The sequence below is a fragment of the Schistocerca americana genome, chromosome 2, assembly GCF_021461395.2.
Source record: "Schistocerca americana isolate TAMUIC-IGC-003095 chromosome 2, iqSchAmer2.1, whole genome shotgun sequence".
In the NCBI taxonomy this organism is placed as follows: Eukaryota; Metazoa; Arthropoda; class Insecta; order Orthoptera; family Acrididae; genus Schistocerca; species Schistocerca americana.
The window spans coordinates 648,758,046-648,785,200 of NC_060120.1; the positions used below are offsets into that span (position 1 = coordinate 648,758,046).

Consider the following 27,155-nt stretch of genomic DNA (forward strand, 5'->3'; position numbering starts at 1 on the left):
ACCACACCTCTCTATGCAGGTTTAGGTTTTCCGTGATTTCCTTAGAACGCTGAAGGAAAAATGCGAGCGTTAACCTTTGAAAAGTACGCGACCGATTTTTATTTTTCCAGCTCGTATTCCTTCTCTAACGACCTCGTCGTCAATGCAACATTAAATCTCAGGCTTACTTCCAGAAGAAACGCGTTCTGATGTACGGACAAATTTACCCTGGAGTTTAATGATATGGTCTCCACAAAACCCCAAGAAGATGGTGTACTATACTAAGTGATGAGTGATCAACAGCCACATATAAAACACGGAGATCTGTCGAAATTGTGGCCGTCGCATGCACATGTGACAGGATGGCCCTATATACCAATGCGTCCCACTTATCATGACCACCCAGAATAACTTTTTGTCCAGAAAAAAAATACCGCATCCAATAAATGTTGGTTAGCTACAAGTGAGATATTAACCAGCATGATTACCTTTCTTGTAACTTCATTCGTTACAAAGGTATAAACCGTAGTACGTCTGTTTTAAATAACATCCTGCACTTTTTATTAGGTAATCCAATTCTCTGCTCGAGACCTGTTCAAAAACACTTTACCATTCACATAAACATGAAGTTACAAGAAACGTAACACAAGTGATTTCGACTCTCTTGTACTATCACACGGTGCAGGCACCTTGGGGTAACATACGAGTAATAGTCTACTTCCTGGAGCTCATACTAAACAAATGGAGAGAGTATCATGCTAGAAGTTTCTGAATTCTCCTATGTAATATGTGGCCACTCACTGAAAACGACCACATAAAACGATATAATAGAGCAAACCAGTTCCTTTCCTTTCCGTGTGAAAAATGGAGCCACTGATTTAGGAAACACTATACGCTAAAAAATGTACATCTCCAACATTGTGGTAGTTGGTAGAAGCCAATCTGGATCGTGACAGGGGCCTGTGTAAAACGAGAGCCGTCGATTCCTTTGATTCTTGCATAAAAGAACTTCCCCATCTTTCTGTTCAGCTGATTTTTGAAAGGCTTGAGCAATGGAAGCTCTACGACAAAAGGCCGATGTTATTTAGAGGTACTTTAATCTCAGTAGTTTCTTTTTTTGTAGTGGTCTTTTGTTAAGAAGGTAACTGCAACGAAAGTAATTGCTGTAGCTGCCCTATGTCTGTCAGTAAGTTTAATTCATCGTCAAATAATGCACTTAGCAGATGAAGTTTTTCCATCAAATATGGACACAGTAAGTCTAGGCAGCTCTAGTAGACTTCTTACCTTACTTGGAAGCGTGCTAGATCCGTCATGAGAAACGAATCAAAACAAAACCGCAGCGGTCACAGACGTACCACATGTTCAGAATATTAGAGATGTTATAGTACAAAATGGGGGGGAAAAAACGAGCTTTACATATGAATAGTTTATACTAATCTGCGTATATTATGTTGTTCAAGTCCTTTGCTGGTACGACCTTCTCCTAGAGGACAGTAGAGAAATTGCAAGCTAAATTTGGATCGAATTCTCCGAAGAACTGTCGCTAGAAGAAGCTGCCAATAAAGAGTATCGCCGAATGTAAGCGTAGACTTCCGCGGCCGTTGTCGTAGTCAATACAGTTCTTTTGGCTGTGTGACCGCACTTTCAATGTGTAAGATTCTCTAACATCTTAGCCTCTGTTGCAAATGGCCTTCCTCAGGTTGTTTTTGCTACTGAGCAAAAGCACCTGAGGAAGGCCATTTGAAATAGTGGCTGAGACGCCGGAGGATTTTTCACATTGAAAATGCGGTTAAATACCTAGAAGGTTATTGCCAGTATCGTTAAACGACCCGTCCTCACAGCTCCAATTCTGCCAGTACCTCGTCTCCCACCTTCCAAACTTCACAGCAGCTCTTCTGCGAACGTTGCAGATCTAGCACTCCTGGAAGAAAGGATATTGCGGAGACATGGCTTAGTCACAGCCTAGGGGATGTTTCCAGAATGAGATTTTCACTCTGCAGCGGAGTGTGCGCTGATATGAAACTTCCTGGCAGATTAAAACTGTATGCCGTACCGCAACTCGAACTCGGGACCTTTGCCTTTCGCGGGCACGTGCTCTACCATCTGAGCTAGCCAAGCAAACAGTTTTAATCTGCCAGGAAGTTTCATATCAGCGCACACTCTGCTGCAGAGTGAAAATCTCATTCTAGTATCGTTAAAAGTTAATTGTGTGTCGAATAGTTATGAAACGACGAGGGTGTAGAACGATGTGGTGCAATTGGTGGAAGGCGAGAGTGGCCAATGATCTCTACAGACCAGGCTCCAACTCTTACGGGAATCGGTGAAGTACACTACAACCGTAGTATGAGGTTGAGAATTTGGGTCTGACGGGAGGCGTTCTGGGGTAGTCTGCGCTGTTGCGATGTCCACTGTGTCCGGGTGGCGCAGTGGTCAGCGAATCTGCATAGTAAGCAGGAGACCCGGATTCGAATCTGTGTCCAGCATAAATTTTCAAACTTCCCCATCAATGAAACTTCCTAGCAGATTAAAACTGTGAGCCGGACCGAGACTGGATCTCGGGACCTTTGCCTTGAGGGAAAGTTTGGAAGGTAGGAGACGAGGTACTGGCAGAAGTAAAGCTGTGAGGACGGGGCGTGAGTCGTATTGGGTAGCTCAGATGGTAGAGCACTTGCCCGCGAAAGGCAAAGGTCCCGAGTTCGAGTCTCGGTCCGGCACACCATTTTAATCTGCCAGGAAGTTTCATATCAGCGCACAATCCGCTGCAGAGTGAAAATTTCATTCTGGCAACGTCCCGGAGGCTGTGGCTAAGCCACGTCTCCGCAATATCCTTTCTTTCAGGAGTGCTAGTTCTGAAAGGTCCGCAGGACAGCTTCTGTAAAGTTTGGAAAGTAGGAGACGAGGTACTGGCAGAAGTAAAGCTGTGAGGGCAGGGTGTGAGTCGTGCTTGGGTAGCTGAGATAGTAGAGCACTTGCCCGCAAAGGGCAAAGGTCCCGAGTTCGAGTTTCGGTCCGGCACACAGTTTCAATCTGCCAGGAAGTTTCATATCAGCGCACACTTCGCTGCAGAGTGAAAATCTCATTCCCCATCAATGTCCACTCGCAGGCAATGTCTGTAATTCCTTCGTAATTCATAGTGCTGCTGGATAGAAAAGGTGTCTCTTCTTACGGATATGTCAGAAGCATATATGTAATTGATACGGTCTCATAAACCTCTCAGGACGAATCACCTTCCAGCGACTTTATCCGTTCCTCAGTGTCCCGGTCTCTGGTCTATTGATTCCCTCAGCTAAGCGAGATGAGGAAGCGAGCCGCTGATTCTCGTCACGTGCTATCGGCGGCACACGCGCCAGCTGCGATCTGCCGCAGTGAGCGTAGTCGATAAAGCCGCCGCGGTAAGCGGTGAGCGGTGAGCGGTAGCGGGCGTTACGCAGGTCTCGCGGGCCCCAGAGATTTCGCCACGGCGCGTCTCGGCGGACCCCCTGCTGGTGGGGGGCGGACCCTCCCCTCCCCTCTCGCCCCTCCCGCCGGCGCCAGACGACCTCACCGGGCTGCAGCCCTGGACCCCGCAGTCTGGCGCGGCGCTCCGGCCAGACTGTTCCTGGGACCGCGGGCATGCGCCTACCCGGGTAAGTCCGCTCTGCTCTCTCATATCTCACACGCGCACTCTATCGTCTCCTCACACAGCTTATCCTGTCTGGTGCATCTAGTTTTGTTTGTCATCCAGTCTGTGCAAATTTGCCTGCGCTTGTTCTGTGAAATCACTGTGACACTCGTTTGGTTCGATTCTGGTCAAATGAAGCCGATACTACATCCCTTTGAAATCGTGTAGCTTTCCATTGTTTTACACTCGAGCATCCAGCCACGTTGCTGGTGTTTCCATTTTTCAACGACTAACATGCTCACCTTCGATATGTGCTGTTACATGGTCTCTGAGCATAATCCAGTTACTGTCTAGCCAGAAAGTTCATCTAAGATCATCACTCGCAGCACGAGAGGAGGATAAAGAGCTCAGTCGAGGAAAAATGGAACTGTCCACCGCGCTGAATTCTCTGAAAAAATTTTCTGAATTAGTATTAGAAGTATTAATTTGCTATCGACGTATTGCTGCCATGCAAGGTTTCCCTCTCCACTTTTAACTGCTGTTTTACATTCTTTTTAATCATTAGTTAGCCACATCAGTGATATTAAAAGACAATATGAAGCTTTTTGTACGATGGCTATCCGGAAAGTAAGGAAATATCGGTCGCGAAATGGAAGCCACAGTGAAAATCCGATGAGGCTTTGCACAGATGTGTTGGGCAGTGTAATATGCTCATAGACAGCGTCACCTAGCTCTTCTTAGTTCAAAAATGGTACAAATGGCTCTGAGCACTATGGGACTTAACATCTGAGGTCATCAGTCCCCTACAACTTAGAACTACTTAAAGCTAACTAACCTAAGGACATTACACACATCCATTCCGAAGGCAGGATTCGAACCTGCGACCGTAGCAGTCGCGCAGTTCCTGATTGAATCTCCTAGAACCGCTCGGCCACTCCGGCCGGCTTCTTCTTAGTTCGGAGAGCACAGTCAGAACTTAAAGATACCTAGAAAATAGCGTCTCCTGCTAAGAATGAGTGCCTGACGAGAGATTTCGCCTGATTTCATGCAACTCCACATAATGTAAATGTTATCCATGTCCTTCTTTATGACAGTTCTCGGCCGCACACTGCAGGTGCCATGAGGACACTCCTGCAGCGTTTCCGGTGGGAAGTGTTTGACCACCCACCATACAGCCCACAGTTGGCTCCATACGATTTTCATCTGTGTTCAAATGAAGTGCTAGTTATAAAGACAACATTAAGTTGCAAAAATGGTTCACATGGCTCTGAGCACTGTAGGACTTAACATCTGACGTCATCAGTCCCTTAGAACGTAGAACTACTTAAACCTAACTAACCTAAGGACATCACACACATCCATGCCCTAGGCAGGATTCGAACCTGCGACCGTAGCAGTTGCGCGGTTCCGGACTGAAGCGCCTAGAACCGCTCTGCCCCCGCGGCCGGCATTAAGTTGCAGTCCAGTGTAGAAATTTGTCCGAAAGCACAGGTCGCTGCCGTCTATGACGAGGTTACTAGAACGCTGGTACAACGGTGAGATAGATGTCGAAGTCGGAGAGGCGACTATGTAGCGAAGTAGCTGGAAGGTGTGGATAACTGTTGCAAATAAAACAGCTTTGATTTTCACTGTGGTTTCCATTTCGCGACGGATGGCTCCTTAGTTTCCGAATAGCCATCGTATAACATAGCTTACATTTCATAAGGTTTCACCTTTCCCCGCTAGGTACTTGAGAATCTCCGCAGAACACGAGCTGTAGCGCGACAGCAAGCTTCCATTTGGTGTTACAAGGTCGACATTGCCCACAGCCGCTGCCGGAAGACAACACAGGTGATCAGCTACAAAAAGAACGTAACAGAGTGAAGTCCACAGTCACGCTCCAGATGAGACAAGAAGCACGATTTTCGCTACCGCAACGCGCTCCAGCGGTAACGACTAACACGGTGTGGTCTGTTTTGAGAATAGAAGGTAGGAAACCAGCGACAGCTGTACAGTGGCTGAGAGGAACCACAGACAGGTGTACTGTCCAAGTTGTGGTCGGGCGCTGCTCCGACCAGTCACCGAACGAACCAGCGTACTCGTTGAGGCACTTTCAGTATCGGTATCCTGATTTACGTTCCAGATGCTTTCACTGAACATCTTAACCAGGTTGCTTTGATACATCCGTGGCTGACTTTTTATGTCTGCGTTTCTCTGGTTTGAAATCATACGACCTCATACTTTCGTTCCTTCCTTCCGATTACGAAATTCATCTCGGTATTACGACAGCGAAACCAGTTACTCTTTCCTTTCTTCTTCCTCAGAACCTTCCTTTTTTTCCTTGAAATAACGAAAGGAAGGGAAATTAGTGCTTAACACTCAAGTTTGGTTTCAAATGGCTCTGAGCACTATGGGACCTAACATCTGAGGTCATCAGTCCCCTATAACTTAGAACCACTTAAACCTAACTAACCTAAGGACATCACACACATCCATGCCCGAGGCAGGATTCGAACCTGCGACAGTAGCGGTCGCGCGGTTCTAGACTGAAGCGCCTAGAACCGTTCGGCCTCAACGGCCGGCTGTAAGTTCGGAAATATGGAAATCTGTGGTAAGTTCTATGGGACCAAACTGCTGAGGTCATCGGCCCCTTGGCTTACACACTACTTAATCTAACTGAAACTAACTTACACTAAGGACAACACACACACACACCCATGCCCAAGGGAGGACTCGAACCTCCGACGGGAGGAGCCGAGTGAACCGTGGCAAGACGCCCAAGAACGCACGGCTACCCTGCGCGGCCGCATGTTTGGATCAGAAAAGTGTCTGCCGTGTCTTTTACAAAGGAATCACACTAGCATTTGCCTTAAATGGTTAAAGGACACCAGAGTAAACCTAAATATGGATGAGCAGACGGAGGTTTCGACCGTCGGCCTCTTGACTGAGAGTCTGCTACCTTACGAATGCACCACCTCGCTTTCAGTTTGGTCCTTCACTACAAGATAGCGCACGTCCCTACTGGTCTTAACAACTGCAGACCCCATAATTAACTTTTACAGTAAAATCAGTCCCACAACGTGGGAGCTGAAGATTAGCAAGAACTTGTCGTCCGTCTTTTAAAGCAATAATTTATTGCGCCGCCAGGAAATAGTGGAAGGTATATTGCAAGAAGTCTTTCAACATAATTAGGTCGTGGAAAATAGTATCTTTGTAGACTTTGAGCACGTATTTCCATGTCAAGCTAGGCGGCGAGGTTAGAGTTTGACATCCCGTCAACAACGAGACCCCGAATTATGGCATTGGAATGGGCAAAGTTGTGGAAGGAAACAGTCCTTACTTTTTGTTTATCAACCATCCATTAAGGCGCCTCGAACGATTTAGGGAAACAACGCAAAATCTAAATCCGCATAGGGATATAGGAGGGTTGGAACGTAAACAGTGGCAACTATTTATTCACAACCGATACAAAAGAGACAGTTTGCACCTGTTACTGTCCTTCAAAGTAGTGACCAGCGTTGTGTAGAACCCGTTGCCAGCGATGTGGAAGGCGTAATATACCGTGAGCAGAGCCTGTTCTGTTGATGGTGCGAATGGAGCGATCTACCGCCTGTCGAATCTCTGGGACAGTTATGAAGTGAATAACACGAAGTGGTTCCTTCATCTTCGGAATCAAATCAATGTCACAAGGACTTCAGTCCGGGGAGTATGGTGGTTGGTACAGTACGTCACAGTCCCATCATCGACCGAACAGAGCAGCCACAGCTAGCGCTGTATGAGTCCGAAGATGAAGGAACCATTTCGTGGCATTCACTTCAGAACTCTTCCAGAGATTCGACAGGCAGTAGACCGCTCCATTCGCACCATCAACAGAACAGGCTCTGCTAACGGTATACTACGCCGTCGACATCGCAGGCGACGGGTTCTACACAACGCTGGCGACTACGTTGAAGGACACTAACAGGTACAAACATGTAACTCTTTTGTATCAGTTGTATCGTTTGTGAATAAATAGTTGCCACTATTTAAGTTCCAACCCTCGTACAACACGTTCTTACCACTGCACCGTCCCGTTGATCGTGTCAGGTTTGGAATTCACTTTCCTATCCTAAAACTATTGGCCGTCAGACATATACAAATTCTGCTCGCAAGTATTTGCTTATACATGCTTAAGCTAGTTTTATCATTAGTTCGTACATGCGTCCAGTACTGGTACCCAAATGACTGAAAAAAATACCCGCAATTTAGCAAACTTAACCGTTGCTTTTGCCCTAAATGCTCCCTCTTATAGTACTCTATTACCTCCGACAAAATGTCGTTATAGCTCCATTAACTGAGCAAAATTTTAGAAGGGTGTTTCAAATAAATCGTCTTGAATTACTTCTGTCAAAAAATCATTTACTACACTCAGAAATCAATATTTTTGACCACTTTCATATTATCAATTGCCGATAAATCATTTCCACGTAACCAGAGAGTTTATCAATATCGGTTGTGCATTAAGAATAAAAAGAAGATAACGATGTAAGCCGGTCGTTTGTGATTTCCTTTCTCTGCAGCGCCCATCTGCGTGACCAAATAAAAGAATATTAAATTCAAATATCAGTCCATTCATTTGCTGGACCTCCTCAGAGGCAACGTGTCAAGGTCAATGTCTCGTTTTTCCAGTGCCGTATCTTTTCCATTCTTCACTGATTCCGTTGCATCTGTAAATTTCATTGTTTATGCAGCCACATGTGCTTAACTCCTACGTCGGCGCCTAATTTGTGTTTTCTGTATACCAGTGAAGTTACCAACATCAAAATTTATCTTAGCAGCTGGTGAAGCAACAACAGAGATACAACATTAAGCCAGTCGTTCGTGAAAATTAAAATATGGGGGAAAACAGCTTCGCGACTGGCAGTATATACCCCGGCGGGGTCAGGGATTTCCTCTGCCTCGTGATGACTGGGTGTTGTGTGATGTCCTTAGGTTAGTTAGGTTTAAGTAGTTCTAAGTTCTAGGGGACTGATGACCATAGATGTTAAGTCACATAGTGCTCAGAGCCATTTGACTGGTAGTATAACAACGAGCTGACACAAGGATTAAGAAGAAAAAAAATAATACTCAGGGTCGAAATGCAATAAGACTTTTATAAAAGTATCCAGCATCTTTGCTCATGAATCAAATAATGTTACCGTCTGCAGCAAGCTTCGAGATTAAAGGCCCATCGCTGTCGAGGCTCCGACAGACGACCAGACAAGAATGCTGCCACAAATTATCCGTAGCCCTTGTCGATGAATCATCGAAGTACGAGACTCGACCTGAAATGACTGAGGGAAAAACAAGAAATTTAGTCAAGGATAGCTGGAGTAGGATACGATCCATGGTCCTCCAGAGCCCGAGTTCAGTGCTTCAACGACTTTGCCACCTCTCGTGTCTTCCATTTACCGAGACCCACACATATTAACTCATTCATGGACTCATATAGGCTCGTTCATAAATAGATCACATGCGACGTAATACGTAAGTTATAGCCCGTTGCGTTTTCACTTTCTGTAAGCTACTGGTGCCAGCCGCAGTCTCAGATGACGGGGGCGGGGAGGCGGGGGAGGGAGGGGGGACAGTGAACCGGCCAGAAAACAAGGCGGTAGGTTCTGTGGACAGAGAGTAAAAAGATCGGCCGCTTTCTCCCCTTGCCCTGCCCCATACTGCGTGACTGTCGTTCCAGATTCGGCCTCACGCCTCACTGCTTCCTCGTGCGCTTTCTTTCCACATCAGAGACAAAAAAAAACTTCGCCCAGTCTGGGTTCCTGGCAAACAGAGGGGCGCTCAGGAAATACAGATATATGCGTAGAACGAAAACATTCTGCTGAAACTGAGTTAATAGAACATGCTTTATTGTCAAACGTTATCTGATATGATCTTAAGTAGGCATAATAGCTTCCATTGACACTCCAATGGAACCGTGAGCTCACGCCTCATTGACTAGAGAACTGGACGGCAGTGCTGCAGATGGCCGAAGCGATCTCCAGGTCCATGCAACTGCAAACAATCCAAGTAGAGTACTCACACTTAAACGTGAAGAAACTATAATAAGAACAAAGTAGAGATAAAAATAGAGATTATATGCATTACATATTTTTTGTTCCTCGCGTACCTAGTGTTTCTCTACTTGCTGAACACTCTTCTTGCTTGCAACTGATTGAAAGAACTGAAAAGCGAACACTATAACCACCGTACCTGAAAGACTGCTGACACATTCGGTTCCTTAGCTCTTGAGCAAGATCCATGGACAAAGACGTCACTGAACGCTCGCACTGAAGGAGCATGTGCTTACCACATTGCTCTTCCGATTGTTAATGTCAACTTCCACCGGATGCGCCACTTCTCCTGTAGATAATTCCTCAGTTGTCCCCACAAGGTTGAATCAGCCCCATACCGGTCCTCCCACCAAAGAATGATCCCCAGGGGAACCTGATCGTCCGTGGTGCCATCGGACACGTCAATTGCTTAGCAGTCGATATGTGCAACACATTCAAAAATGGTTCAAATGGCTCTGAGCACTATGGTACTTAACATCTATGGTCATCAGTCCCCTAGAACTTAGAACTACTTAAACCTAACTAACCTAAGGACATCACACAACACCCAGTCATCACGAGGCAGAGAAAATCCCTGACCCCGCCGGGAATCGAACCCAGGAACCCCGGCGCGGGATGCAACATATTCAGTGCCTGCCATGTAATGATTTTGTGTAAGACAAGAATCATAGATTTTAAGCAAGTAGCTTTGCGTCCAGGTAGATCCCCAAAAATACATATCCCTCTGCTGGAAAAAAGTGTCAGCTTCTGTAGGTGAGTGGTCAACATGCCTTATTCTGATGCTGAGCATTGAGCTTTAATTTCTCATACTTCCAGAGATTTTCCCTCTCTGGAAGGACTGGAACAGATTGCTCTCAACCTTCGGACCACAAAGGGGGAGATATCTGAATACGAATTATCGGCCCCACGCTCCAGAAAACTGACAATGGCCGACAGAGCGTTGTTCCCGACGCCACACTCTCCGTACCACACCCGAATGACGCCTCATGGCAGAAAATGACAAGGTGGCATGGTATGGTCCTTAGGGCCGGAACGCAGATCTCACGTGTATTCATATTTTCTTAAAAAGTCTAGATTGAACGTTCAGCAAAATATGAAAGCTACCTGCAAATACCGATTCCAAATATAATGCTGTTAGTGTGCCTCTCGTTTATAAGAAATATCAGACTATTTCCTCCACCAGAAAAGTACAAGTGATGTTATACACCAAAAAATTGCGGAATCATCATCCGCCATTCTCTCGTTACCGCCAACTTTTTCTAGCAAGTTGGCCGTATTATATCTTCAAAACTATATGCGAATGGAGATTTGCTGTTCCGATTTAAATCAATGTTTGTTTTGTACCACCTTACTGGATTCTAACGTGTTGTTCATAGTAATCTTATATAATCGACAGCGGCTTCTGTCTGACGTTACGTAAGCTTTCCAATTTGCCACTTGCTCTACAGCTGAATACTCTGTGCAGCGACTCCGTACCATACTTGCCCTGAGCTGCGTAACCCTGCGTGACAACAGGAGTACGATCTACATCTACATCAACATCTATATTCTGCAAACAACTGTGAAGTGCATGGCAGAGGGTACGTCCCATTGTACCAGTACTTAGGAGTTTCTCCCGTTCCATTCACGTACTGATCGCGAGAAGAATGATTGCTTTTAATGCTGTACGTGCTGTAATTAATCTAACCCTATTCTCCGATCCGTACTGGAGCAATACGTAGGGCTCTGCAACGTATTCCTAGATTCAACACTAAGTCTCACGGTATAGTTAGCGTCTATATTCGAGCGTCCGCCAGTTCATATCTTTCAGCACCTTTTTGACGCTTTCCCATGGGTCGAAGAAACCTGTGACCACTGGTGCTGGTTTGAATCCGTTCAATAGCCCCTTTGGTTCTGTTTGGTATCGACTCCACACGATATCGTAACAAGCGTAGATTTCTGTATGTCCGTACTATATGCCGTGGAGTGATACTTAGTTTTCATACTTTCACGACGCATTCTGTAAGTGCTCCCGCCTATTGAAATAACGTTAAGCGGAAAATGCAAGGAAATAGAATGAAGTGCAATACAGCTTTAAGTATTTACTCACCATTGCTATGGAATTCCGTGGTAATTATAGTCATAAAAACCTGTTTTCGAGAAGATTTCATATGGCAGAAAAATATCATACAGCGGTATGAGAGAGGTCCACCACGTGCTGTAATCCAGCGCCAGGATCGTTATCTTGCCTTATGCACCGGAAGACTTCAACGACCACGTCGTCTGTCCTGGCTAGAGAATTAGCGTCTGTCTCAGGGTTATATATTTCCCGTCAGACTTTGTGTCATCGGCTTCGAAACTGTGTTACGTATGCTTGTCGGTCTGCCACATGCATTTCTCCGCACAAAGGTAACACGTGTCTCGCAAATTGTTGTGTCTGAGCAACTGTGATTAGACACAGTAACAGTGAGGTAGTGTCCTGTTCACGGATGTTGCAGAAAAATACGCAATGTACTTGTGTTAGGCTTTCCATACGTCCTCTTTCTGGAACGCCTTACAACTCTGCCAATATGGTAGGAAGAGACCGTTCAGGCGGCGCTGCCGTTCTCGCCTGAGACTGTGTCATGTTAGGAACACGGATGCCACTACTTGCGTTTCCTTCAGGTACTGTCACTGCTGTAGCCTATGTGCATAACGTTCTGCAACAGCGTGTACGCCCTTTTCTTGGTCCATACTGACCTGTCTTCCATCTGATGACTGATAACTTCCTAACACACGAGACAGGCCACGAATGTAGATGCCAGTAACGGGAGGGTCAGCAACTTCGCTTTGACTGAGCAAGCATAAGCACCCAACGCCCAAGGGCTTTATCGATCATTTTAACGGGAAATACTTCCTATCTTCAGTGAAGCTTAGCCCTGCCGATTGTTCCTCCAGACGGTCGTTGTACCACTGCCAGTTTCTTTTCTTCTTGCCTGTCCTTGCTAGAGTCGGACTCAAACACACGGAAAAAACTGCATCATATGAACATGATACTTCGCCAGCATGCGTAGCTACATGGTGGCGTGGTCGCGCTACGCCCTCTTCCCAGGTTGCGGATCTGTCGGTTCTAAGACGTCCTACATTTTTCGTAGAAGTCACCGGCCAGTCGCCTGAACCTCACCAGAAAGTAAAGTATTCCGACTGCGTAGTGGAGTAACCGTCGGCAAATACAGACGTAGGTGCAAAGCGAGTTTGAGAGTTCGATTTTGTACCTTTTTAGGCCATATATACTCGTATGTGTCGCATTTCCCCAACCGACAGCTGCCTGCTGAAAAACCAGGTCCAGTAGCGTCTTGTACAGAGCAACTCCGAGCTACTGCAGGAGAGTAGACCCTGGTTCAGTAGCGTGTAGAACTGGCAGCCTTCCGGTCACCACCGCTTTTCCCCTCAGTTCTTCCAGTCGTTGGCTCCAAGCTAGACGCCTATGACCAAAGACACTTAGGTTCTTGGCCGTGCACCTCCATTCCACAGATCCACTCAGGAAGTCTACCAGTCGAAGGACTGGACCCCAAATTCCGCTATTACGGAATGTTACTGCCTTCCAGACGGCACTTCCGCATGTCATGATGGATGGAATGATCCAGAGTGGGAGGAGGTGATGTATACTGCGTATTCCCGTGCGGAACCATCGCCTCCTTCACTGACGTTCGGTTTGCCACAAACCGATGGGTAACACACACTGTAGGGGCCAATATGTTACCCATATGTGATTTCTCCAGGGTACCTCGTTTCTGCAAACATCAAATGGAATGAAATTGTCGTATAGTATTGATGGCAGGGAGATCCCATCTGGGATAGTTTGGCCGCCGAGTTGTAAGTCTTTTCAGCTGACGCAACATTGCGCGACTTACGTGTCGATGATGATGAAATGATGATGAGGACAACACAACACCCAGTTCCAAGCGCAAAAACTCTCCGACCCGGCGGCGAATCGAACCCGGGCCTACTGCACGGCAGTCAGACGCGCTGATCACTCAGCTAAGGAGGCGGACTGTTTCCGTATAATTACCTAAGTATAACAAATTGGTCGCGTCACCTTCTCAGTTCATATATCTTGTTGCTTCATATTGTAGATCCCATTTTATTGGTCCCGGATATTTGTCTACTAATAAACAGTAATGTGTTTAGGCCGACCTACTATTAGGAATTTATTACGCAAACAACAGAGAAGAAACTGAGCCACTGATGATGAAACTTTGTTTCGAATGTACACTTTTCTAAAATGAATCCATAATTGCATATATGCATACTGACAAGACGGATGAATATTTGTACCAAGGCCAGGATTCGGACCCGGGTCTCTTGCTCAATAGGCAGATGAGCTAAAGACTACGCCACTTCGTCACAGTAGCTTTGCACTGATGTGCAGACTACCCTAGAACGCTTCCCTCCACTATCCAAATAACGTCTCTGGAACCGTATAGCTTCATTTGATTAAATCCGTAGTTAACGACAGTTGACGAAACTTGCCCTCCCAGCCAGCCGCACATGTTGGCACACCGCTTCTGCGATCCGGGCAGGTGCGCCGGCGCAGGATCCAGTGCGCCCAGTGGATTAACGACGAGGGGCCGCCTGCCACTTAGCCTGCATGTGGCTTTTAGGCGGTTTCCCACACCCGACCAGGTGAATATCGGGCTGGTACCAGAGACCCGCCACAGTTACAAGATTCGCAAACCTTTAGAAGCTGCTCGCACTCATTCACATGCAGACAGTTGGGATACACATATTCCGTCCTGGGGAGGGGTGGGGGTGGGGAGGGGTGGGGGAGGTTAATAGAGTGGCACTTAAATTAACCATGGCAAGTACAGTAGCAAACATGCCGATCCCGCTTAGAGGCAGGACAGAGGCACAAGAAAAGGAAGAAAGAAAAAACGACAGCTGCACTTAGAAATTACATTTTTCTTAAGATTTTGAAACGTAATACAGCTGTCACACGTATAATAGGTGCACAGAAAGCAGTGTCTGCGTCTCTGTTGATGACACTGGGTAACTAACATTTGCTTCACTACCAGGAAGTTGCTGCTGTCGTAGTTGCTGTCACGCAGTGTGTTTGGTTCTGTAAGAACGGCTGCACCGGGCTTCGCCGAGAAGGGCAGCACGACACGTTCCTTTCACTTTCTGTTAAGCGGCGGTCGAGATAGGAGGCGGTGCCGCACGCGCGCTGAATTTATGGGCTCCTCGCGGTGCTTTCACTACCGCAGGCGTGGCGCTCAGCCTTACGCTCTGCACCGCAACAAGGAAAGGCTGGCTGACTCCCCATATGGCTCGTGTTCACCGCGTTCCGCCAGTTGCATGGTAAACTAGGACGCATTCTGGACAAGTGTAGACCAGCTGCCTGTGTGAAGTAACTCTAGTCACTCTGCAAGTCACCTGGTCTATGAGTTGATGGTGGCCCCTGACGAGAAAGTTCCGGGATCTGTCCTCAGTGACCACCCAAATATTTCTCTCATAGGAAGGTGGGGAACGAGGTTCATTCAGATTATACGGAAGGTACTTCTACAAATGAGCTGCTCACCGACACGCAAGTCAACTGAACGGTGTCAAGTCGCAAGATTTGCTCTCGGGGGTGGACAAAAATATGGCAACACGACAAACACAACACATCAGCATGCCTAATGTGGTGTACGAAAACTGTTGGCATTCAAAACAACTTCCTATCGTCTCGAAATGGATAAAAATAGGTCATGTAAGCTTTTAACGCAGTCTTATACTATTCTACCAGCAAAATAGTGGTACGTTCGAGTAACGGTAATGCAGTTGGACAGCAATCACGCACCTTTCTCTCCAAAGTAGGTCATGTATGCTAAATAACTTTCAGCTCTGGTGACTGCGGTGACCAGTGGAGAAGCGATAATTCATCTTCGTGCTCACAAAATCAGTCTTCGACTATGCGAGCTGTGTGAACAGGGGGGTCTGTCGTCTTGGAACACAGCATTACCAGTGGGGTACAAACATTGTACCGTGGGATGGACCTCATCAACCAAATCCGTCACGTAGTCCTATATAGCAATGTCACCTTGGAGAGTAACCACGGGGTTCATGGAATACCACGGTATAACAGCCAAATCATCGCCGAATAGCCACCTTGTTTTATTTTTGGGACGTAACTCTGTCAGACGCTGTAAACGGTGTGAAACAAACCTCATCCGACTAAATGACATTCTCCCACTGCTCCACAGTCGACGTTTTATTGCACGTCTGCCTCTTACGGGCGTTTTCATCGCTGATGAATGGTTTCGGGATTCTAGTTCGCCATGCAATTCCCTTCTTCTGACACTCCATCTCTATTGTTTTCATGGTAACAGGGTTGGCGATTGCGACATCCAGTCCTGCAGCGAATTTTGCACCTCTAGGCCTGTTATTTTTCGTCACAGTCCTCTTGAACTACCGTTCGTCGCCACCACTCAAGACGCACTTTTTTCGTCTCCCTTGTGACTTATCGGATGACGTTTTTCCGCTTTCAGTGTAGGCGGTATAAATCTTCGATGTGGGGCTTTTCGAAACACCAGAGCCTTCGGCTAACTTGGTGACGTATTGGTAACACTTTCCCGTCCATGTCTTCAAAATAACGACTATAAATGAAATTTCTAGTAAAGGAATTTTAGGCAATCTGAATCGTTTTGTACCAAGATTTTTTTTAATACTCTTCTACGCATGCGCAACTGGCTTCATGGCACGCGATCGATTCTTAAGATGGATATCTAGAACTGTACTTTGCAGACCGCTGTAAGGAGCATCGTAGAAGGTCCCCTTCCTTAAACAGTTTTAGTAAGTCGCTGAACGAACTAACCGTTCCAAGCGTCTGGAAAAAGTCGGAAGTGTTCCTATTTCCAACAACTGTCGTCTGTATGAAACGCCTTACTGTAGGCTCAGTCATAGATATCAGTCTATTACTGATTTATGGATCACACTTTTTTGCAACCTAAATGCTAGTGTGAAGGAATCAATCCAATCCATAAACAGCTGTCTGTTCGTCCTTGAGATCCACAAAATTATACATTGCGGTGCCCAGGGTGATTTCGTGTTGCTTGATTTCCGTAAGGCATTCTATAAGATTCCACGCTGCCCGCTAGTGAGCAAAATACGAGTTTACGTAATATCGGACCACTTGTGCGATTAGGCTGAATACATCTCAGCAAACGTAACTCAACAGGGCGCAATCGTCAAATGTGAAAGCACTGTATGTAACTGAGTTATGAACTGTGGGAAAACCGGAAAAGAAGAAAATCGAATAAAATCGTAGGAAAATGCGGGTATTAATCAGTAGAAACCGTCTAGATCATGTGATCAGAAGTGTGTGTTAGAAGGGATTTCCTGTGGACCGATCACGAGCTACAAGGAAAGTGGTTCCCAAACAAATATTTTTTTCTAGAAATCCTAAGGAATTGGTATTCCCTCATTCAACCAATTTTCGAGTACTGGTACTCGTACTGGGATTCGGTAACAGAAGAGGTAGAAAAAATTGTGAGACGAGTTGCGAGTTCCGCAATGGATGTGTTTAGACAGCGTGAGGGAATGGCTTGGTCAGACTGCTCCAGACACTACCAGAGAGGCAGGCAGATAACGGAGACACAATTGTGAGCCGTCATACAACAAGAAGACTTAAACTGCATACTATTTCTCCCCCCCCCCCCCCTCCCCTCCACACACACATATAACCCAAGAACTGATTGAATCGGCAAAACGAAATAAACTCGAGCTTGTACAGCGGCCTACCAGCGATAGTTCTTCCCGCGCGTCACTCGTGAATGGAACGATTGGGGAGAGGCGAGACGTACTGGTAACACAGCCACATGCCGTACGTAAGCTTGCCTTGCGAGGTGAAGATGTAAAAATTAGTCTCCTATGAGACGGTTCAAACCCGCGTCCCACCATCCTGATTTAGGTTTACCGTGATTTCCCTAAATCGGTTCAGACAAATGCCGGGATGGTTGCTTTGAAAGGGCACTGCTGATTTCCTTCCCCATTGTTTCCTAATCCGATGGGATTGGTGACCTCGCTGTTTGGTCCCCTACCACAACCAACCTACGAGAAGACCGGCTTGTTGATGTTGTAGTCACCAATCTCGTTTGAGCCAACACTCCACACTAATCTTTTTTGTGCAAATTTTCTTATATCTGCATAGCTACCCCAACTATTTGAACCTCCATCCTCCCCCCCCCCCCCCCCCGGCATTCCTCAGTCCTTACTTCCATGCCGGTCGGTGTGGCCGTGCGGTTCTAGGCGCTTCAGTCTGGAACTGCGTGACCGCTATGGGCGCAGGTTCGAATCCTGCCTCGGGCATGGATGTGTGTGATGTCCTTAGGTTAGTTAGGTTTAGGTAGTTCTAAGTTCTAGGGGACTGATGACCTCAGAAGTTAAGTCCCATAGTGCTCCGAGCCATTTGAACCTTAGCTACCTCCATTGTCTCAGGATGTCTCCTATCAACCTATCCTTTCTTTTAGTCAAGTTGTTCCTTAAAGGTCCTTTCCCTCCAGTTCGATTCAGTACTTCTCTCCCAGTTAGCCGATATACCTATCTAGTTTTCGGCATTCTTCTGTACCGCCACACTTCAAAATTTTCTGTGCTCTTCTCGTCTTTACTGTTTATTGTCCACTCTGCAGTCTCTCATCAGGCTACACTTAAGCCTAATATAAGGACTCTTTTCTTCTGATGCCTAATCGGTCGCGAAGTACAAACCACAGCCAAAAACCACAAATGTTTTTCATTAGTTTGGCTCAAAATGGCTCTGAGCGCTAGGGGACTTAACATCTGAGGTCATCAGTCCCGTAGAACTTAGAACTACTTAAACCTAACTAACCTAAGGACTTCACACACATCCATTCCCGAGGCAGGATTCGAACCTGCGACCGTAGCAGTCTCACAGTTCCAGACTGAAGCGCCTAGAATCGCTCGGCTACCGCGGCCGGCTTCATTAGTTTACTCATCTTGAGTGGTAATGGGCGATCTGTAATAATGACTTGAGAGAAGATGTACTTCTTACCCACGATCGCTTGCAAGCAATCTTTATTGTCGATTTCTGGTTTTGGTAAGCGTGGTTACCATCTTCAGATCTCGATAAAAGGTTATTACATAACTCCTATACCAGCTACACAAGAACTCTTCCTACGTGAGGGACGAGAAGATAGATGCAGTGGCAAGTCAAGGTTAAAACCGACAATATACAGTGTAATTCGCCAAATGTGTCCTATATCACACACTACTGCGTACTTTATTGCAGCCAGGGCACGCTGTCTAGCTGTCTTGGGGAAGTACACTGTATATTGTGCTTTTAACCTTGACTTCCCGATACAGCGTTCTTCCTGTTCCTCGGGTACCTGGCAATGTTTTAGAAAGAGTTCCTGTACAGCTGGTATAAGAGACATGTAATAACCTTTTACGCAGATCTGAAGATGCTAACCACGCTTACCGGGACTAGTAATCGGTAATAAAGATTTCTCATAAGCAATCTTGGCTGAGAAGTTCATGTTTTCTCAAACAAATGTTTTATTTGCAACAGTCTGCTACACCTTCCAGCTACTACTCTACACAGTTGCCTCTCCGACTTACACTTTTCTCGTGGCTTTTTGTACCAACTTTCCAATACCCTCGTCATAGAAGGCAGCCGCTTTGATTTCCGCTAATTCTGTATGCTGGTCTCTAGGTCGTTGTCTGTACCAAAATGCTGACCTCATAGTTCATGTGAGCAGGGAGGTGAAACTCAAAGGGAACAAGGCAGTGGGTGAGCAGACACTACCTATCGAAAAAGCAGTAGTAGCGTCGTTTTTGCAGCTGCAGTGTGCAGCCGAGCATTTTCCTCGTTACTTGTTGTGAACTGGCCTCCGTAGACGATTTTCTCCAATCACCCGGTCCACTAGCTGAATAAGATTATTGGTTCACACGCGCGTCCTTACCTGACAGCCCGCACCGCTAACATCTGTTCGTCTTGCTTCAAAGTTCCTGCACCGTTGCCGCACCTTGCTGTCACGCATGGCAGACACGTTAGGAGGGCTGCATGAAATCAGGCGGAACCCCTGATCATGAAGAAATGAAATGGCAGTGTGCACTTCACACTTTGTCGGTGACATCATGCTCTACGCATTTTTGAGTGCTCACTGTGCACTCAAACTGAACAGTGCGACGTGACGAGATCAACGGGCATACACTACGCACCCGTGGAGAGCTTCGTCGGATTTTCACTGTGGTTTTGATTTCGCCATCGATCGGATCTTGAAAAAAATAGCCGTTATACTTCCAGGAAGACATCCTAACACTTCATATTTGATGTTGAATTGGTTTTCTTTTTCTTGGAAACTTTTATTATTTTTGCAAGTCTGAATTGCATTTCCTCTTTATTTCTACCATAATCAACTGTTTTTCTGGTCAAATAGCAAAACTAGTCCACTACTTTCAGCGCCTCATTTCCTAGTTCCCAACTGTCCCTGCCACTCGCCAAGGACGTGCGGAAAGAACGACTCTTGGTGAACCTTAGTGCGACTTCCGATCTGTGATCTTACCTTCCTAGTATTTCCTCAAGATGTAGATAAGGCGTCCTCTCTTCTAGGAATGTACGCTCTCTGGCTTGCAACGGTGAACCAGACCATGATCCATAACGCCTTTCACTGGTTTCGTATTCGGGAGGACAACGGTGCAAACCTGCGTCCGGTCATCCTGCTTTAGGTTTTCCCTGATTTCCCTAGATCGCTTCAGGCAAATGCCGGGATGGATCCTTTGAAAGGGCACATCGATTTCCTTCCCCTTCGTTCCCTAATCTGAGCTTAAGCTCCGTCTCTAATGACCACTTTGTCTACCGGACGTTTAACACTAACATCCTCTTCTACGACGCCGTTGTTGTAAAATTTGACATAATGTCCTAGAGGAAATCCACAACTTTTTGTTGTCCGTCCTGATTTCATTAATTTTATAAAATTACCACTTTCGTAGTACGTAAATTTTGCTGTTAGACGGGTTAGCCTCGTTAATGATACAGACAAGATCGTTCATGTTGAACCAAAAGCGCTAATTTTGTGAAATAGATGCAACCAAGACAGACAATAAAAAATTGTCTTTGTTGTAGTGTGTGCCACTGGAAATAGTTGAGCAACTCTGTGAATCTTCCGCTCTTACAAAAACTTACACGTGTTTCGTTGCGCTGGTCTCTTTCGGATCTCCTGTGTTTTCCCTGTAAAACCTACTAGTTGAAGATCCCAGAGAAATGAGCAATAATCAAGTATCGGTCAAACCAGTGTTTTGTAAGCTACCTACTTCACGGTCGGATTATGCTGTTTGAGGATTCTTTAGAAGCATGACAGTCTGGCATCAGCCTCTCCTATAATTGATTTTATGTGGTCGTTCCGCTTTAAATCGTTCCATGTACGCCCCCAGATTTTTAATGAATGTGACTGTGTGCAGTGTTTGCTCTGTAATTGTGCAATCGAATAATAACGGTCTTTCCGCTTGCTTATACGCAGTACGCTACATTTGATTCTGTTAAGATTAAAATGCCAATTCCAGTTCGACTTCTATCCATTACGCTTGTTTTACTTTTATCTATGCCCGTCTTAAAACGTCATAGCCCGACTTACAAAGGAACCATACGTACAACGAGTAACCGATTGTGCTCATTTTTCGCATGGTTAGAGTACATACCTAGATGTAACAAAGTCTGCTCCAGCACGATTCTGTTGTAAAGCCTTTTCTAGAAACCGAGGCACAGACTTTGACGAGCCTGTTGAACACCATATGAGAGCGTCAGCTACCGATGAGTGTAACTAATGTATCTGGCTAATGCAGCTGACTACAAGGCTGCCCGTATTGCGCCCGCGTCTCACAACTTTTTTTTTCTAATCTTCCACCAAACATTCGTATGGTCATCGTACAACCACCGTTGAAAATCCTGGTAACAGCAGCGAACGAGCTTCCTTAGCGATTGGAAGCCGGCCGCGGTGGTCTAGCGGTTCAGGCGCTCAGTCCCGAACCGCGCGACTGCTACGGTCGCAGGTTCGAATCCTGCCTCGGGCATGGATGTGTGTGATGTCCTTAGGTTAGTTAGGTTTAAGTAGTTCTAAGTTCTAGGGGACTGATGACCAGAGATGTTAAGTCCCATAGTGCTCAGAGCCATTTGAACCAAGCCATTAGCGATTGGAAACTGTTGACTGAGAGCGCTATGATTTCTGGTATCGAAATGAAGCTGCCTGCAAACACCAGGTAAGGAAGTAGGCAATCCCGGCTCATTTCACTAATAGTGGCTGCAATTACCTTCTATTGAGGGTCCAAAAGCAATATAAATACAATTTACGATGGCGTGCTGAAAAGTAATGTCTCCAAATTTTTCACGTGAAAACGCTAAAAGATTTTGAAATAAAACAAAATTCGCTAATATTCTACATTTATATTTTTCATGTCCACATATTTATTTCTCGACATACTTGCCATGGCGGCGAACACAATTGTCCCCACGAGAGACCAGTTTGTTAATACCGTCACTGTAGAGTGTTCGACTTATTGACGGAGCAACAATCGGATCTGGTCAAGTCGATACTGTGTAGAGGTTGACCGATGACAGTTAACCCAAACGCCGGACCGTTGCAGATGCCGCAGCGGTCGTGTGTGGTCTGGCACTTCACGCTGAAGGAGTGGGTGCTCCGTGTGAGTACGAACTCTTCGAATTCGTGCTTTCAGTTTTCCGAGGTCTCTCACGTTCTGACGTAGTTACGTTACACACTGCCACATTACACACTACAATTCAGAGCCCTCTAGCGGCAGGGATTGCAAGCTGCATCAGCGAAGCGGGGAAAGTCGGTCGAGTAACACGCACGACGTGTAATACCTCAACCCATAATGAAAACAGTATAAGAGATCCGGAGGCATTACTTTACAGCACGCCCTCGAATATTATTCGAAGGAGATTCTCTATGCCTCGCCACAAATGTACTATTATGACCACAAAAATAATTTCTGTTCCTTCAAGAAGAAATAGGGCTCCTCGTAGCGATACAGGTGTTTTGTGGAAGGCTAGGAAAAAAAAAACGAGACTCGAATGCAATACGGTGAGACTCCTATCTTCGCCTTCGTGCGGTTGTGCTAACACAGCTCCTCGAAGGCTGTCGCGCTACTGTACAGGCGTGTAAGGCTTCGAAACTCAGTTTCTGGAAAACGCTTGAGACGTACACAGTACTAGACAGGCATTGTTTAAAGCCAGATATGTACGGGAAGATGGTGTGAAGTACCACTTTAAAGGAAACTGAATTTTCATCAAACTGTGATTACTGACAGAAGTTTTTCGTGTACACATTTTCAATCTACATACACTATTATAAGGTATCACACTACATATTTTAAGTGAAAAAGATGGTAATTTATATAAACTATACGCTAACTGGAAGCTTACGTAGAGTGATCTCACTTCCCTACCAAAGGGCGCGACGTGGTCAGTGTCATTGTAACAGGAACTCACCTTCGTTCTTTTGATTTTCGGACTCATGTTCTAGGCATCTTGATGCCTTACTACACTCCTGGAAATGGAAAAAAGAACACATTGACACCGGTGTGTCAGACCCACTATACTTGCTCCGGACACTGCGAGAGGGCTGTACAAGCAATGATCACACGCACGGCACAGCGGACGCACCAGGAACCGCGGTGTTGGCCGTCGAATGGCGCTAGCTGCGCAGCATTTGTGCACCGCCGCCGTCAGTGTCAGCCAGTTTGCCGTGGCATACGGAGCTCCATCGCAGTCTTTAACACTGGTAGCATGCCGCGACAGCGTGAACGTGAACCGTATGTGCAGTTGACGGACTTTGAGCGAGGGCGTATAGTGGGCATGCGGGAGGCCGGGTGGACGTACTGCCGAATTGCTCAACACGTGGGGCGTGAGGTCTCCACAGTACATCGATGTTGTCGCCAGTGGTCGGCGGAAGGTGCACGTGCCCGTCGACCTAGGACCGGACCGCAGCGACGCACGGATGCACGCCAAGACCGTAGGATCCTACGCAGTGCCGTAGGGGACCGCACCGCCACTTCCCAGCAAATTAGGGACACTGTTGCTCCTGGGGTATCGGCGAGGACCATTCGCAACCGTCTCCATGAAGCTGGGCTACGGTCCCGCACACCGTTAGGCTGTCTTCCGCTCACGCCCCAACATCGTGCAGCCCGCCTCCAGTGGTGTCGCGACAGGCGTGAATGGAGGGACGAATGGAGACGTGTCGTCTTCAGCGATGAGAGTCGCTTCTGCCTTGGTGCCAATGATGGTCGTATGCGTGTTTGGCGCCGTGCAGGTGAGCGCCACAATCAGGACTGCATACGACCGAGGCACACAGGGCCAACACCCGGCATCATGGTGTGGGGAGCGATCTCCTACACTGGCCGTACACCACTGGTGATCGTCGAGGGGACACTGAATAGTGCACGGTACATCCAAACCGTCATCGAACCCATCGTTCTACCATTCCTAGACCGGCAAGGGAACTTGCTGTTCCAACAGGATAATGCACGTCCGCATGTATCCCGTGCCACCCAACGTGCTCTAGAAGGTGTAAGTCAACTACCCTGGCCAGCAAGATCTCCGGATCTGTCCCCCATTGAGCATGTTTGGGACTGGATGAAGCGTCGTCTCACGAGGTCTGCACGTCCAGCACGAACGCTGGTCCAACTGAGGCGCCAGGTGGAAATGGCATGGCAAGCCGTTCCACAGGACTACATCCAGCATCTCTACGATCGTCTCCATGGGAGAATAGCAGCCTGCATTGCTGCGAAAGGTGGATATACACTGTACTAGTGCCGACATTGTGCATGCTCTGTTGCCTGTGTCTATGTGCCTGTGGTTCTGTCAGTGTGATCATGTGATGTATCTGACCCCAGGAATGTGTCAATAAAGTTTCCCCTTCCTGGGACAATGAATTCACGGTGTTCTTATTTCAATTTCCAGGAGTGTATCTGAAATCATATTACGCGGCTGCAGCAGACCCTGTTCAGTCGGATTTTTGTGTTGGGTCAACAATAACAGAATGGAGACGGAATTAAATAATGTAAATTAATTACTTCAAAATCTTATAAAAGAATGTAATGATGGACGACAGCTGTGTACACGTAAAATTGTCTAGCAGTCAGTCTGACCTTTCGTATTACGCGTGAATCTGAAAGTAACTAAATCTCATTGGGTAAACACTATGGCTACCTTTTCCCATGAGAAGCGTGGTTATATTTCCCGATCAGACGCCATGGGGCATTAGTGATTCGCACATGATACTACCAAACTAAAGAAACAACAAGGAACCACATTTGCAGGCCAAAGGACATTGTTTGACACTAGGAATGTCAACGCATTTTCCATAACACCCATTACTGTGGCGCCGGCCGAAGTGGCCGTGCGGTTAAAGGCGCTGCAGTCTGGAACCGCGCGACCGCTACGGTCGTAGGTTCGAATCCTGCCTGGGGCATGGATGTTTGTGATGTCCTTAGGTTAGTTAGGTTTAACTAGTTCTAAGTTCTAGGGGACTAATGACCTCAGCAGTTGAGTCCCATAGTACTCAGAGCCATTTGAATCATTACTGTGGCGAGAGCGGAGGGGGGGGGGGGGGGAGGGTTCTCTGTACCCAACTAAAAAAATTAAAAAACGCAAAATTCGTTAATTGTTGTTAACTTAGTTTTAAAAAGGCACTGATGTGCAGGTAGCATCCACAAACTGAAAATATCTTTTGCACACTCTTAGCAATATCAAGACACATTCAATGGTGTGTACTACCAACTGTACTATGACCACCACAAATTTTTTAAATTGCAAATTCCTTTAATTGTTATTGACTTTAATTCAAAACATGCATTTTACGGAAATACTGATGTATAAGTATGTACTGAACATGAAAATATTGGGCATGACGTTCATTGGGAAAAGTGGCATCTGCTACTAATACCTAAGTTTTTCGTTTAACGGAAAATTTTTAAACATGTATGGAATCTGGTAGCAGAATTCATTAAAAACAATGCATACTTTTTCAAATTTTTAAAATATAAAAAGAATTATGTTACAATATTTTCAAAAAATGGGCATGAAGTACCCTCCTTACCTCCTTCTTGGTCGTGCGTGGGTTAAACATTGATATTCTAAAGAGGTATTACTATACGAATAAGTGCGGTAATAACAATAATAGTTAAATAATTTACTTCATGCCAGACTGCTGAAACTCGGAAAAGAGGTTATCAAAAAATAAGGGGACAAGGTTCCTCTGCCAAACTCACTGACAACAATAGTCTTGGTTACAATTTATTCTTTTACTAACAACGAGTTTCGCCTTCATAGGGAAACTTCAGGCTATCTTAAAATTTTCCTTTTACAGTATTTGAAAACACATCAAACGACTCTGTGCTAGACTGAAGCGCGCGTTGAATCACATGAACCCGAAGAGACCTTTTCTTTTTTCTCTGTGGGTTTATCTGACTCAATGCGTGCTTCAGTCTAGTACATGGCCGTTTTACAGTTTTAACATGTTGTAACAGGAAAATTTTAAGCTAATGCGAAGACTCCCAGCGAAGGCGTACTTCCTTGTTGATAAAGAAATAAGTTGCAACCAAAACTGTTCCGAATTCAAATATTCTACGTACAGCTGCTGTAACAGATGGCGCAATGGAGTGAAAGAAATTTTATATTAGCACTAGTTTGACCACTGCTCAGCAGGCAGCAGCTCTGTACAAGGCAAAAAATATGTAACTGCCAAGTTTCCCGCCATGGTCACTTTATCCCATCTTTCCTTGCTTCAGTCGTGCGAAAGATTATCACACCCGTTGTGTGTGAGCTTCCCTCCCTGTCAGTGGTAGGCGAGTGAGGAGCGCGCGTCACCAGAGAGACGTACTGGACAGCAGGCGGCGCGTGCCTTTGCAGAGCGGTGCGCGCGTGCGTCGTGTGGGCGTCGCTGTGGGCGGCGTGGGCGGCGGCGGCGGCCGTGTCCGGCGAGCCGCCCTCGCCCGGCCTGGTGGGCGCCCGCAACCTGGCGGCGGCGCTCGACTGCTCCGGCGTGCTGGGCTTCTCCAGCGTCGGCCACCTCGCCAACTCCAGCTCCAGCGGGCCGCTCACCTTCCAGGCGGACCTCTCCGACCGGCGCGGCCTGGGCTGGAGCCGCCACACCGGCGAGTTCACCTGCTTCTGCCCCGGCGTCTACCAGATAGCCTTCTCCGGCGCCGGCGCTCAGTGAGTTCGCCTCTTATACTGCTACGGGTGCCAGTGAGAAACTGCTGTGCGACGCGTTCTGCGCGGAGACACGTGGATAATACAATCTAAGACAAGAAGAAACGACGCACCACGAAGGAATTACCCGAAAGGGACGAAAATCGGTGGATCCGTTGTATATGTACAGACAAGCAAATGGTTACAATTTCAGAAAAATTCGATAATTAATTCAAGAGAAAGAGCTTCACAAATTGGGCAAGTCGACAATGCCTTGGTCCACTTCTAGCCCTCATGCAAGCAGTTAGTCGGCTTAGCATTGATCGATAGAGTTGTTGGATGTCCTCCTGGAGGG

General features: G+C 46.5%; 1 protein-coding gene across 1 annotated transcript in view; it reads left to right on the top strand.

The window, feature by feature from the left end:
• Positions 1-3,564: 3,564 nt before the first annotated feature.
• Positions 3,565-27,155, top strand: part of LOC124590551 — a 29,790-nt gene continuing 6,199 nt past the window's right edge. Inside the window, exons 1-2 of the mRNA XM_047131658.1 lie at positions 3,565-3,605; positions 26,519-26,824. Coding sequence (XP_046987614.1) covers positions 3,592-3,605; positions 26,519-26,824 — 320 coding nt within the window. The 5' untranslated portion in view covers positions 3,565-3,591. The remainder of the gene's footprint in view (positions 3,606-26,518; positions 26,825-27,155) is intronic.